Source organism: Monodelphis domestica, chromosome 8, assembly GCF_027887165.1.
Source record: "Monodelphis domestica isolate mMonDom1 chromosome 8, mMonDom1.pri, whole genome shotgun sequence".
In the NCBI taxonomy this organism is placed as follows: domain Eukaryota; kingdom Metazoa; phylum Chordata; class Mammalia; order Didelphimorphia; family Didelphidae; genus Monodelphis; species Monodelphis domestica.
Genome location: NC_077234.1, coordinates 163,172,072 through 163,187,399, shown reverse-complemented (window position 1 = coordinate 163,187,399; position 15,328 = coordinate 163,172,072). Strand labels below are relative to the sequence as shown.

General features: G+C 35.9%; 1 protein-coding gene across 1 annotated transcript in view; it reads right to left on the bottom strand.

Moving 5' to 3' along the window:
- The window catches only part of IPO5 (importin 5), a 69,642-nt gene that overhangs the window by 2,773 nt on the left and 51,541 nt on the right, over positions 1 to 15,328 (bottom strand). The window contains exons 19-27 of the mRNA XM_001377082.5: positions 10,436 to 10,568; positions 10,227 to 10,348; positions 6,624 to 6,720; positions 5,331 to 5,503; positions 4,693 to 4,804; positions 4,509 to 4,564; positions 3,226 to 3,348; positions 2,282 to 2,501; positions 1,460 to 1,688 (exon numbers count right to left, since the gene is read on the bottom strand). Of these exons, the coding sequence (XP_001377119.1) occupies positions 1,460 to 1,688; positions 2,282 to 2,501; positions 3,226 to 3,348; positions 4,509 to 4,564; positions 4,693 to 4,804; positions 5,331 to 5,503; positions 6,624 to 6,720; positions 10,227 to 10,348; positions 10,436 to 10,568 (1,265 nt within the window). The remainder of the gene's footprint in view (positions 1 to 1,459; positions 1,689 to 2,281; positions 2,502 to 3,225; positions 3,349 to 4,508; positions 4,565 to 4,692; positions 4,805 to 5,330; positions 5,504 to 6,623; positions 6,721 to 10,226; positions 10,349 to 10,435; positions 10,569 to 15,328) is intronic.

Genomic DNA, 15,328 nt, shown 5'->3' with positions numbered 1-15,328 from the left:
TCCTAACAGGATTTAGGAAGGGCTGCAGCATAGATCAAAATTTAATTATTTGAGAATATGACCTTCAACAGACATGTGCAAAGCCACAGACCTCTGGGTGGTCCTGGGTTAAGCTAGAGCCACCATTGGCACAGGGAAAATGATGGACAGTGATTGGTAGATGCGAGAACTGAGGGGAGGGAGCTTGGATGGTTTCCTTAAAGATAGAGGGGTCTGAGGACTGAAGGGTTTTGGAGAGTTTTGGCTCTGAGTGGTTGGAGAGGTGCTCTGAGAAGCTTGCTCTGAAGGACGCTGAAGGTGGGGACCTCTGAGACTGTTTCTCCATTTTGGTCACGTGAGTAATAGGGACTGATCTTTTTTCTTTGCCCCAGCTATCTAAGGGCTTGGGCCTTTTGGCCCAGCCTAAACAGAAGGGGTATTTAAGCCCTATTCCCTTCTCTCCCCTTTCTCTCTCCCTCTCTCTCTCTATCTCTAATTCCTTTCTTCCTCCTGTTTGTAATTAAACTCTATAAAAGGTTGACGGCTGACTTGAGTTTTCATTTAGGAATTACATAGCTGAATTCCTTGGCGACCATAAATTAATATATATCAGTCTTTGAAAGTGATTTCCTTGTCCCACTTCCCCATCTATGTATTTGCATGGTGGAAAAAATTGCATCTTTATTTTCACTGACCTTTAAAGAAAAGTTAGAATCACAATTACTTTTTTAAAGTAATTTTAAATTTTAAATTTTAGGTGGTAGCTACCAAATTGTCAAAAAAATCCAAGATACTCAAAAAAAGTTTAAAATCTCTTGTATTAGAACATTCTACCTAGTTAATCATTAATTCTTATGCTGACCAAAATATGAGAATTTCCATACTGGTAGATAATTGCACTAAAACAATGTTTGTTTTCTTTGCATATAAAAAGTAAACTACAAAGGAATCTTCTCATAATCCTATTCCCCCCCCCCCAAAATTTCCAAGTCCATTTTTCTTATATATCATGTGGAAAGGAAACAAGACTGACAGTTGGCTATCTCTCCCAATAAATATCACAACCAAAAGGGCATAGTTATAAGGTGGTCCTATAGAATGAACAAAGATAACACAAGAATGCTATAGTTTTAAGGAATATGGACAGTATTCTTGCTTCAGTTTACCTGCTTCAAAATATCCACAAGAAAAAGAGTAACATATTACAAGGAAAAGGTAGGGTTATTTTTCCTTTGTTAAGAAATAGTGGCGGCGGGGGCGCAGCTGGGTGGATCAAGAGCCAGGAAGTCCTGGGTTCAAATTTGACCTCAGACACTTCTAAGCTGTGTGACTCGGGGCAAATCACTTAACCCCCATTGCCTGGCCCTTACTGATCTTCTGCCTTAGAATCAATACAATATTGATTCTAAGACAGAAGGTAACGGTTCTATTAAAAGAAAGAAAGAAGGAAAGAAAAAGAAATAGTATACTTTGATTATACCTTTCAATAAGGTCACATAGATAATTGAAAGTATGAACTGCTTCCTCTTTATCTTCATGAAGGGGAAGCCATGATAACCAGTGTGGTAGGATTTCTTCAACATTAACACAGTCAGGTTTGAACTTCATAATTTTCCCTACTGCAGAGATACAATTCTCGGTAGCATTAACATTTTCTTTGGTTTTAGAATCTGTGGACTGAATCACTCTTACCAGCAATGGAAGTGCTTCTAAAATAATAAAAAAAATAAAAGACTGGTTAAATCTTAATAGTCAAGGGGAGAAAATTATGTGTGTATATAAATACACACACACACAAATACATTAATGAGTATACCAACATACATTCATACATAGCCTATTTTTAAAAAGCAAGATAGCAGGCAAGATGGAGATAGAATAGGATGGAGCTGGAATACTTGCTCCAGGGTCATAAAACTAAGTGTTGGTGCCAAACCAAGGATAGATAAAATGTATACAGTTACTACTTTCTCTTTGTATTCCTTTGCTTAAAAATCTCCCTGGAAAGCCACAGTCAGATACAGCCTATCTTTGCTGGATAAATCTCCACAAAATCTCTGAAGCCCATGAAAGACAAGAAAACTGCTAAATATTCCACTCTGAGAGCTCCATTTCTATGATATATGTTTAAAGACCGAGGGAGTGAAGCAGAGCAGTCAAGAGCGAATTTAAGTTAGAGTGAAATAGAAGTAGATCATCTCCATGACTGAGGATTAGAGATAAGGATAGGGTGGGAAATCTAGAAGGCTCATTTATCATGATATTGACTGTTAAAATTTAAAAGTTATGAAAACAGAAATACCTGTGCAAAAAGGACGATAATTTTCTCCACCAAACTGTGCCATAACTCCTAGGCCATAAGCAGCAGCTTGCCTGACTTCTGGGCTGTTGTCACATACGTACTGTAGCATTGGCCTTAGGAAATATTCTGCATATTTAAATGAAGATGGACTGCAGTGCTCTATGACATCATCAAAGATGCACAATCCCCACTGTCTGTCTGGCCACGGTCTATGAGGACACTATAAAAATAGAAGAAAAAAAAATTCAATAAAGGATAAATAAATGAAGGGCTTTCCTTCATAGGCATCTTAATAGGCAATTCAGACAATTTCTAGTGATAGAATTGCATGCTGGCATAGATGAACTAAAATGGTGGATAATTTTGTGTTTGCCTTTGAAATGGCTTTTTTTTTGGGGGGGGGGGGGTGAGGCAGGCGGCAGCACTTACTCAGGGAAGCTAAAAATGCCAACATCCCAGGCAAAAGGGAAAACACAGTGAATTAAAAATATGGTAGAGACAAGCAAAAGGTACATGGAAGGAGATAGCCAGATGGCTCAGTGGATTGAATACCAGACCCCAAAATGGAAAGTCCTGGGGTTCAACTCTGGCCACAGACACTTCCTAGCATTACTACCCTGGGCAAGTCACAACCTCCACTGCCTAGCCCTTGTTGCTCTCTTCTTCGTTGGAATCAATATACAGTATTGGATCTAAGATGAAAGAAAAGGGTTTTTAAAAAAAGGTACATGGAAAGAGTTGTGGTTTAGGTATGTATTTCTTCTATATCCTCATTTTCCTCATGTGAAAAATAAGAGGCCAGCACAGATGATCTTGAACTTCCTTCCTATTAATAACATTCGATTTTACTCAACGTTGTATTTAAAATCTTTTCTCTATTTGCCCAAGTATATAGTTAATAATCAGATCAACTTCATGATACTAAACAGGGAGAAAATACTTACAATTAGATTGACAATTAGTGGAAGCAGCTGTTCAAACCATGGCAGTATCTTTTCCTTGTAGCTACTAAATATTGAATGTAAAATATCTGACACTTTAGTCAGGATATAAACATCACTGTCATCCTAGAAAACAAAGAGTTCAATGCTTACAAAACTTTTACAAGATAATATCTTTAAGAGTAGTTAAACATTTTCACTAATTATTTGTTTCAATTTTGTACGATAACCAACTGGGGAAAAGAAATGCTCATTCCATAATTGGCTCAATGTATTTTTATGATTTTATCAATAAAACTAAACAAAAAAATTCTGCTTTAGTTTGGCTGCTCAGATGTCCTGTAAGAGCTGAAGGAAAATTGTGATTTTTAAACAACATGATATCAAATGAGCACTAGGTTTAAGTGCTAATTCAAGAAAAAAGTTTTTCTCTAAATTTATGCCCCATTTAATTTCTGTTAAATACTCTCCGGTTGGAAAGTAAAACTGTAAATATAAAAAATACATTCCCTTATTAGTTTTTAAATGAGCAATCCAAATAGTAAAAAGAGAATTGGATATGCAATATCATCTTCAAATAAAGAAATAAATCACTTAATCTGTTTAAGCTTTAGTAAGGACTAAATATGATCTTAGAATTTCTAGAAATGAAATCTATGATACTGATGATACTGAGGACAAATTAGACTTGTTTACCAGCATTTCAATCCAATTTGTTTTAATTACAAAACTTTTCAAAGAGAATGAGAAATAATAAATACCTCACTCATACAACTCATGTTTGCAAATCTCTATACCACACATGGTAGCTGCCAATTATAAGTGCTGGTCATAGATAGAACAAAAAGAATGTTACAATTTGGAAGGGGGTATGGAGGAGAGAAGGAAAGAAAGGTTTGGGAGAGCACAAAAATAGAGCCAATTGAATCCTTTTTAGTAATAATCCTCCATTGCAAGCCAGGAATTTTGGGTCCTAAAAATGGCCAAATATTTAATGGCAAAAACTAGGATTTTTTAAAAATGTGAGTATAAGTAATTAATGAATATATGATAGCCTTTCAAGAACTTAGTAAAAAATGAGAATTACCAGCATTATTTACTATTGTTACAAAACCCAATCAAAATGCACTTCCTTCACTCAATGCCTAGAATAAAAAAAATTGACCCAAACAAGTTTTTTTTGGAGATGTGTGTAGACTGGCTTTACATTTAAAATTAAGTCTAAATTGGGATTATTTTTCCAGTCTAAAAGATTATATCTAAGTCCTAATAAAAGAATAAATTACCTCATCTTGTAAGGATTCTTCTACTTGTTCATCATAGTCTTCATCTTGTCTTTTAACTAAAACAATAAACCCAAATAAAATCTTCTTAAATGGAAGCTAAACACTGCTACATATATTCATTTTAGGAACTGGAATCTTAACATTCAATTATTAAAATTGGAAATAAAAATTAGCAATAACTTACCCTGTCTTAATTCTTGATTTTTAAAGTGTTCTTCAAGTTTGCCTTTTAATATTCCTCCAAGTTCTTCAAAGTGTTCATTATTAAGGCATCCATCTCCCATTACTTCAATGCACTAAAATTATTTTAATATAAAATACAAAAGTTTAAGCTAATTTTAAAATATATTTTAAAGGAAATAATGTCTCTTAAAATGAGATTGTATTTTTTACTAAAGGCTTATGAAGGCCAATGTTAATTGGCTAGAACATGGTCAATCTATATCTCAGTACTTACTTGAGCTGAAGGGGTGTGTGGCATATAAAGTTACAATATTATTTATCTGTTTACTCTGATGTGGAGTTGTCTTTTGCTAGACAAAGGTAATTTTGCAGAGTAAATTCTGCCAGTTTGAATCTCACTTAAGTAACAAGGTCTATGTATTAAAAAAGGGCCTTTGAAATATTTCAGCATTGAAGGAAAAAAAAACTCTTAGATTGCTTATATTTGACAATAAAAAAGCTGAACAACCAGTATTAACCAGACTGTAAGCTCAGCTCAAATATGTTTCAAGTTGGGAAAAAAAAATCAGATTTTTCCATTTTTAGAAAATGTAAACAAACCACACACAAACTTGCTCCAAGAAAAATAAGAACAATCACCTTTGCAAAAGAATGCATGATTTCTGACAGGACATCAGAATCTGGCTCTGTTCCAATAGCCTTGATAAGGGCATCACACATGAAGTGCCACATCTGGGTGAGGTATTCAGGTCCACGGACTCTTGCACATTCTAGGAGAAGGGGCATGGATTCTGCAGCTGCTACTCGGACACGTTTCATTATTAAGGAAAGAGAGTAATTGGAACAAAAAAAGACTTCCAAATGAATGTATCATTCTTTCCTTTATTTTTTTACTATTTTTACTTATGGTGTGAATTGTAGCACCCATGGGGAGAAGAATAAGTTTATCTATGTCAAAGGCCAATGAATCTGTAACAACAATTTAGTTCCCATAAATCATTATTAAACATAGTAGTGCCAGTTGTAGAAAAAGAACCCTTTCCAAGTAACCACATCCAAATGATATCAAGGTAACTAGGAAAAGGTGGATTGTAAACAGTTTATCTGGCTAGGGCTTTTGTTTTATGTCAGAAAACAGGATCAAATTGACTCCAAAATGATTTTTAAAAAGGCCATTAAATGAAACACAAGTTTGCTACAATTAGTATAAGTATCCCGCGATAATTAAAACAGACCTACACATACACACACACTCTCTCTCCCCTAAATGAATATTTCCCATTCATTTGTGGTGAGACCCTGGCAAGGGGGGGGTTCAATGATCTCATTTCTATGATATCCCAGAACTCAATTTTCAGAGAACTATCTGAAATCAAACAAAAGCTAGCAAACTTTCTTGGCTTTGGTTCCTGTGACTTTCTATACAGGATTAGCATAATGTGGGATCTATATCAAAAAAGTGAAAAAATAAAAAAAATAAAAAATTTAAAAATCTATCAGATGGATTGAAAATAAATTATTTCTGTCAAAGCTGCTAAGTATACAACTCATTACATCTGATGTATGCTATTAAATAAGCTTAGATGTTTGATAGTCTTTCATTATGAGAAATTGGTAAATGTAAAAACTATGAATTATTTTCACAATTATACTCATTATATCAGTTAATTCTTAAAATCCCTAAGACAACATAACTATGGCAACTAGGCAATAGTAACTTCAAACTAGAAGAAGAAAAGTTTGCATTTTCAAATAATAAAGTGATGTTTCATTGAGGTCTTAATCACAACTTCTACTTAAAGCACTTACTTAAAGCACTTGTTTTCAAAGAATAATTTTATCCTGTGGTGATAACAGTACCAATGTACACAAGCTATATTTAATTGCAGTTATAACTACAAGTGAATTTTATGTTTAAAAGACATAGGATATCATCGTGAAAATAAAATTTCAGCAAGGGAACCATCAGCTTAACTACTTGCTCGGTATACTCCACAAATCCTTCCTTTAATTCTTTTGCATAGCAAACCTGAAACACAAAGAAATGTCAACATCAGTGTTGTGCTTTAGTATTGATAAAGCAATTCCACCAAAAAATGATCAACAAAGTTCTCAGAATCAAGGCTACCAGGTGACAATAATTTGTTTTCATAGTGTGCTTATATAGGAATACTTTGGATGTCAAAAGAATTTTTATTCACTTCAATGCCTTAAAAATATCTATGTATTCTATTTTCTAAGATTTCTCTCTTGGGATGAAAAGAATAAAGACACTTGGAACCCTATAATATAGCAGAAGCAGAATCTCAAATTAAATATAAACCATTATGAAAGGCTATGAAATAAGTGTTGAATTATCCTCAATGATCTAACTCCAAGAGGCAGAAGTAGGGCACAGTAGTAAAGGCACTTGGACTCAGACAAAAGACAACTTAGGGTTGCAGTCCCAATGCCATTAGCTCACAATGGGAAACAGCATTGACTTTTTTCATCCTCCTTTTTCAAATAGTTATAATCCTGCCTCCATTTTCTATCTCTCATAGAGACTTATGCATGCTGAAAGTACTTTGGGGGGAAAAAAGGGGAAATCTAGACTAATGCTGGCTTAAAATTCTGTAGAAAACTTAGCTATAGGATTTTACTTCATTCTTTTTTAAAGCTCCTTAAACTATCAGTCAATAAATATTTATTATGAATCTATAGATTTTTCAGGTAGGGACATAATCCCTGCTCATGGTGACCTTAAATTCTAAGGGGCAAAGGGGTAGCTAGGTAGGATAGAGGGCAGAACATAAGGACTGGGATAAAATCTGGTGTCAGACACTTCCTAATTGTGACTCTAGGTAAATCACTTAACCTCTGTTTACCTAGCCCTTGCCTTTCTATATTAAAGAGTTGTTACTAAGAAAGAAAATGTTTAAAAAAAATTCTAATGGGGGAGACAAAAAGTACATATAAAAATATATATATATATGCAGAATGGCAACTTGCGAGAGATCAGAGGCTTTATGAAGCTGCTTGAGTGGCGTCTTAAAAGAAAGGAACTTTGTAAAGCTTTGTAAGGAGGAAATATATACTAGGGATTAAGCAATTAAGCAAAAGGGTGAAGAACAAGGGACAATTTGTCTGAATCACATGTCCAATGATTTTTCTAAAAGGACAAGTTGGGTCCAGGTTACATAGTGTTTTAAAAGCCATAGAGACTAGAGCTGGTTGAGAAATGAAATAGTAACATTTGGCAACACGGGAGGTTAGGGAAAGAGAGGAGTCCAAGATTATGCTGTGTTTATAAATCAAAGGTGGTGGTCCTTCAAGAGAAATAGCTAATTCTGGAAGAGGGTGGGCATTTTAGCAGGGAAGATAAGTAGTTCATTTTAAAATATCTTCTGGACATCCAGTTTCAAATATCCAATAGGCAAGTGATGATTTGGAAGTGAAGCTCAAGAGAAAGCCTTGGGCTAGATATATACAACTAGAATCACTGGCATAATGCTAGTTCAATCTGTGGGAGCAGAAGAGTTAAAGAGAAGTCCCAGAAGAAAACTTACAGCTACATTATGTGATGCTCCTAATGAACCAGCAAGAGAATGAGGAGGGGGACTTAAGGGAAAACTAGAGAAATAAGAATATCCAGGAAGAATGTGGTTAGTAGTCTCCAATAAAGCAGAGATTGAGAAAAGGACATCAGATTTGGTGATAAACTAATGTGTGGCAAGGTTGACAACTATGGAAAAAGCAGTTTTCAATTGAAGTTCAAAAGCTAGATGTGGCAAAAGGTTCACTTCTGAGAAGAGGTAAAGAGTATATAAAACATGTTCAAGACTTTGGTTGACAAAAAGAGGAGAGATGTGGAACCATACATAATTTGAAGGCTAGATATCACTTGAATGTTTGAGGGTTACAAGGAAAAGAACTAGTTGATAGAAACAGTTAAAAAAAAGTTACCCAACAAGAGTAAAAAAATGAGTCAAAGGGAGAGATGAGTGAAGATGTAATCTGAAGAATTTGGGAGGGGAAAGGATCAAGTGCACATATATGAGGGAGAGTTAGCTTTGGCAAGAAAAGGAAAGGGCCAATGAATGGTCTCAATTTGTTTCAATATAGTTAAAAATAATAGTTTTTAATATACTTCAAAAACTAATGGAGAAATGAGAGAAAGGAAATGGGAAAGGCTTGAGGAAAGAAATAATAGTTAGCATTTATATAGTACTTTAAGGTTTGCAACATGTTTTACAAATATTCTACATGTTGCATTCCTGAGGAAGGTGCTATAATTAACCTCATTTAACAGTTGAGGAGAGAGGTGACATGACTTGCTCAGGGTCACCCAGCTATTAAGTATCTGAGGTTAGATTTGAAGTAAGGTCTTCCTGACCTCAGGCCCAGCACTTCTAGAGTTTTATTCCAAGCTAGAGAGGAATGAAGACAGTGAGGGCCCACCTAGCTTAGGCTGAATAACATGAATTTGTGATGTGCTCAGTTAGCATGCTGGACTTTAAGCAGACAATTGAGCTAAGGCTTGAGAAGAGCAGCAGAGGATAAAGCATCTAAGGGAGTCCATGAGCACGACAGTCACTGGCTTGAGGTTGAGAGGGAGGAAAGTAGCCCAAGAAAATCTTGAAGAGTACAGAGGATTCAGTAAGGGCAAAGGAGATGAACAGGCAAAGAGAAGAATGCTGAGAGGTAATCAGACAGGGGATGTCAGAACATCTAGTGAGGGGGTAAACATTTGAAGGAAATGAAGACCTAGGATATGGCCATCCCTATGTGTAGTTTAGAAGGCTCATGGAGACAGAGTCACTAGGAAGATAAGAGGTTGTCAGAGGGAGTCTCTTAGTATAGGGCAGGGCCAGAAGAGATGTACTTTGTAGAACTATTTGTCTCTAATAGACAAAAGGGAGTAAATGAGAGAAATGGCACAACATAAGCAGGATTTAATTAAGACATTAGGAAATACAGCCCAATAAATTCTGAGAAAAATTAAGATTCTTATTAATATAAAACACCAGAAATTCACAAAGCAGAAAGAATATTTGTGCTATTCACTTCAATATTTAATTTTTCTAGTGGTGATAGGCTCAAAAATTATGGTTTTTTTTTTTTGAAATGTAATTTCCCAATTACATTTCTTCCTTTCTTTTTTTAAAACTCTTACCTTCTGCTTAGAATCAATACTGTATATTGGTTCCAAGGCAGAAGAGTGGCAAGGGCTAGGCAATGGGGGTTAAGTGACTTGCCCAGGTTCACACATGCAGCTATGAAGTGTGTCTGAAGTCAAATTTGAGCACAAGACCTCAAATATTCTTCAGACACACTTTATAAAGCTAACTCCTCTCCACCCCCATAATATGTAATTTGGTTTGGACCATTCTTGGAAGTGTGGCATGTGTGGCAAGGTTGACAACAATGCTCTAGATAGCACACTATCTTCTTAATTCATTCAAGGGAATAAATTCCTAATTTCTCCAAATAAAATGGCATCTATGAAGTATAATTTCCTAAGATGATTGTACAAGTAATATTCCTCTCTCTTACCAACATCTGGCAAGCAGTTGATTTTTCTTCAAGACCTGCTGTTTTAATTCCAAAACTTTGCTGGTCTCCAAGGTTCACAAATTCCCAACCATCATCATCACTCATATTTTCCATGTCTTGTGCTATTAAAGACAAAAGAGATTAGTACAAAGGCGTATTAACAAAGAGAAAATTTTACTGTACACAAAATAATACATTAGAACACTTACTGTCTAAGAGAGCCACTTCAGGTTTAATTGATGCAGTCTTCATTAAAGGACCCATAACCACAGGAAGATACTGCTGAAACTCTTTTCCTAGGATCTTGCACATTCTAGCCCATGCTGAGATCATGTAAGATATCTAAAGGGTGAAAGAGAAAACACTTTCTAGCAAATGCATGCATTACTAAATGCTAATGATCATTATAAAGATAATATTAAACTTAACTGAACAATCAACACACATTTATTAAGTGCCTCGTATATACCAGGCTGGAGGCCAAGTTCTTAAGAATGTAAAGAAAAAAACTGTAGTTCCCCTTTCTTGAAAAAGAGCATCTGGGAACAGCTAGGTGACTCAGTGGATTGAAAGCCTGACCTAGAGATGGGAGATCCTGGGTTCAAATCTGGCCTCAGATACTTCCTGGCTGTGTGACCCTGGGCAAGTCACTTAACCCCATTGCCTAGTCCTTACCACTCTTTGGCCTTAGAATCAATACACAATTATCAATTCTACGAGGGAAGGGAAGGTTTAAAAAAAAAAAAAGCGTCTATTTGATCAAGGGAGGTAATATATAATAAGCACATAAAATAAAATTAAGTTGCTCAGGAAGGGGGGCACAGTAAGGTGGATAGCTTTGTATTGAAGATAGTGCATGATATGAGCCCTGAAGAAAGCAAGTGACTCAGAGCACAAAGACAAGAGGGATAAATTTCTAGGACAAAGGGAAAGTCAGTACAAAAGTACAATGATGGGAGGTGGTGGGTCCTGTTTAGATGCACAAAGGGAAGTGAGTTTGGTTAGAATGTAATTCAGAAAGGGGAACAAGATGGAAAGATAGGTTGGAGAAAGTGTGTGAAGAAGGGCCATCAAAGTCAAATGAAGGAGCGTATCACTTAGGCAATAGGGTATTAGTGGAGTTTATCAACTAGGTAAGCGACAGTCAAAAATCTATGAATAAAAACCAATGTAACTAAAATCAGAAGGGAAACAACAAATTGGGAAAAAAGCTTTATAGAAACCTCTGACAAAGGTTTAATTACTCATATTTATAAAGAGCTAAATCAACTGTACAAAAAATCAAGCCATTCTCCAATTGATAAATGGGCAAGGGACATGGATAGGCAGTTCTCAGATAAAGAAATCAAAACTATTAATAAGCACATGAAGAAGTGTTCTAAATCTCTTATAATCAGAGAGATGCAAATCAAAACAACTCTGAGGTATCACCTCACCCCAAGCAGATTGGCTAACATAACAGCAAAGGAAAGTAATGAATGCTGGAGGGGACGTGGCAAAGTGGGGACATTAATTCATTGCTGGTGGAGTTGTGAACTGATCCAACCATTCTGGAGGGCAATTTGGAACTATGCCCAAAGGGCAATAAAAGACTGTCTGCCCTTTGATCCAGCCATAGCACTGCTGGGTCTGTACCCCAAAGAGATAATAAGGAAAAAGACTTGTACAAGAATATTCATAGCTGCGCTCTTTGTGGTGGCAAAAAACTGGAAAACGAGGGGATGCCCATCAATTGGGGAATGGCTGAACAAACTGTGGTATATGTTGGTGATGGAATACTATTGTGCTCAAAGGAATAATAAAGTGGAGAAGTTCCATGGGGACTGGAGCAACCTCCAGGAAGTGATGCAGAGCGAGAGGAGCAGAACCAGGAGAACATTGTACACATTATACACTGTGGTATAATCGAACGTAATGGACTTCTCTGTTAGTGGCGGTGTAATGTCCCGGAACAATCTGCAGGGATCCAGGAGAAAAAAAACACCATTCATAAGGAAAGGATAAACTATGGGAGTGGAAACACCGAGGAAAAGCAACTGCCTGAATACAGCAGTTGAGGGGACATGACAGAGGAGAGACTCTAAATGAACACTCTAATGCAAATATTATCAACATAGCAATGGGTTCAAACCAAGAAAACATGTAATGCCCAGTGGACTTACGCGTCGGCCCAGGGGGTGGGGGTGGGGGGAGGAAAAGAAAATGATCTATGTCTTTAATGAATAATGCTTGGAAATGATCAAATAAAATATATATATATTAAAAAAACAAAACCAATGCAAACAAAAAAAATCTATGAATAAAGAATATCACTTTGGAAGCTGTGGAAGATGGGACTGGAATGGAAAATTTGAGGAGTAAGATCAATTAGGGAATAAATGCAATAGTCCAGAAGACAGATGATGCAAGATATACTGAAGTAGAAATAACAAGATTTAGCAACTGACAGAATATATGCAGGAAGAATGGGTAATTGAAAAACCCCCAACATACATAAATCTTTTCTTGTTTTGATCACAATTAATGCTATACACATAGAACAACCCTAAAATATAAGCCTTTTCTGGTCTCCAATCATGGACTTATTGCTAAGTATGATAAAATAAGAGTAATGGCTAACATATAGTACTTTACATATATTAATTTGAAAAAAAAAATCAAGTTGTTCCTACTTTTTTCTCGCTACCAGAACCTCTCCCAATATATCTAACCCTATTAATCTCTACCAGTGGGTCTTGCCAAATTCCAAAGTTAGATCATCTCCACCTTCCACTTCTACTTATGTGCTACAAAGCATTGCGGATGAAAATCGAAAATGTGTGTAAGCTAATCTTAGTTGGATCTTCACTGCTAGATGGTAATTCTTCTAAGACTGACTATCATATTCTGTCTAGTGGGTATTTCAAACAACCTCTTCTTTCCACTTGCCCCCAAGAGACTATCACTTGGTTTCCTCCTTCCCCCTCTCTGTACTTTCAAAAGCCTTTTTTTTTTTTATCATATTCTATTTCCTCTTTTCAACCACTCTCCAAAGTAGGAGCAGCAAAGTCTTACTTTTTATTGTTCTTTTTCCTATGGAAACTTACTCCTTAAATCCCCATTACCTTTAACTTCGGTCTCTTCTCTTCCCTTGGCTATTATTACCCTGTTGCCTAAAAGTATGCTCATGCTCAGGTTTTATTACTAAACAAATGTTCACTTAACTATGCCCAGTCACCTCAAGCTATGTATTTTTTTAAAGTTTAATCTGCTTTAGGAATATTTTCTCTTTCACTTAAAAAAATTATTTTTACATTAAAGTTCCCAGGTATTTTCCTCCCTCTCCTTCCCAGAGGAGGCACCATTTGACCACCACAAAAACCCATGTTTTATAAAAGGAAACTTGTAAGTTGAAAATCTTTTAGGTGTCTCATCTAAATGCTTTGTTAAACTACATTTTGATATCCCGCTTTCCAGTATACTTACCATGTTATGAATTTTCTCCTCTTTTTTTTGGTAGTAATATTAGTAATTTTGGTAAACTGTATTGAGGAAAGTGATAGATGGTGTATGTGCACCCTTATTGACTATTTCAATTAAGCTCTCTATTTTTAATTTACTACTAAATCCTTCTTCAAGCACTTTAGTTTCATAAGGTGATTTGTTGTTTTCTAATGTAGAGGAACGACTTTTCGTGCCACTGGACCCAGGCTTCCAACACCGAGAGAATAGGACTGTCTCTGTGCATCGACTTTTCCACTTAAATCTCATTCACGCACATGTGTCTTTGTGCACACTCATCTATACACCATAGATGAAAACGCACAAAGACAATCATCATCCTCGGCTACCGAGAGACTACCACTAATGTAGAGAATGTAGTCCATTTCTTTCCCTTTCATGTGCTACATTTTGACCTAATGTTTTTATGGAAAAATAATTTTGCTTACTTTGGCTCTTTTAAGGTGGGCTGATAATAGCAGTATTATAGGCTGTATTGGCAAGAAAAGATTGGTTTTATTGATCATAGAACAGGTTCCTCCTAGGTAGGTTTAGGGCACTGCCAAGTCCTTTGGGTTTTTTGTTTGTTTTTTAAACCCTTACCTTACTAATACTGTGTATTGGCTCCAAGGCAGAAGAGTGGTAAGGGCTAGGCAATGGGGGTCAAGTGACTTGCCCAAGGTCACACAGCTGGGAAGTGTCTGAGGCCAAATTTGAAATTTATCTGTGAGGCCAGATTTGAACCTAGGACCTCCCATCTCTAGGTCTGACTCTCAATCCACTGAGATACCCAGCTGCCCCCCCCCCCCCCCCTTGGGTTTTAAGCAATGGTTAGTAGTTCTCTGGTGAATAGTTTTGTTATTCAACTATTTAAGTTTATGGCTAGGCATAGTGGGGTATCTAATTCCAGTTTGTGTCTTAGTTGTCCTGTGATCAAACAATTAAAGTCATTTTAATGGCTTATTTTAGTATTAACTAGAGAGCGTATTACAGTTTAAAGTATTAATTTCATTTGACATATAGCTTAAACATGCTTTATGCCAAAATTCTGTTAATTTGGGTTAATCATATGACTGTGATGGCTGGTGTGAAATTTGCTAACCCTAAGTAGTTATGATTTAGTCAAACTTTTGTTTATAGATGTTAGTCACTGCTGTGTCCCATGGAGGTGTACAAGGTCTAGTGGGCTACTAATAGTGTGCCTGATACTGGCTCCTCTTTGTCTTGTATTAATAGTTTTAAGGGCATTCTCACTAGACAGTGGAAACTTGCATGTATAGGTCTTATTAAAATTAACAGTAAGGCTAGAACCAAATCTTTTGTTTATGGGACTATATCACAGACCATCTAAGCATTTTCAGTGCTTTGCTTTAAATTTAAGCTACATTAACTGGTGAAATAATGAATTTCATTTTTTTTTAAGTTGAAACTTTTTTAGGTTAAGACAAAACTGTCTTGCTTATTTCTATTTATTGGTTTTTTCTCTGGAGATGAACATATACAATTTATTCTTCAAACAATATTTCTATTGCTTTATATAATGCTCTCTTGATTCTATTTATTTCACTTTTATTAATTTCATGTAGGCCTTTCCATGTCACTATGGCCCAAGAGTATTCCAT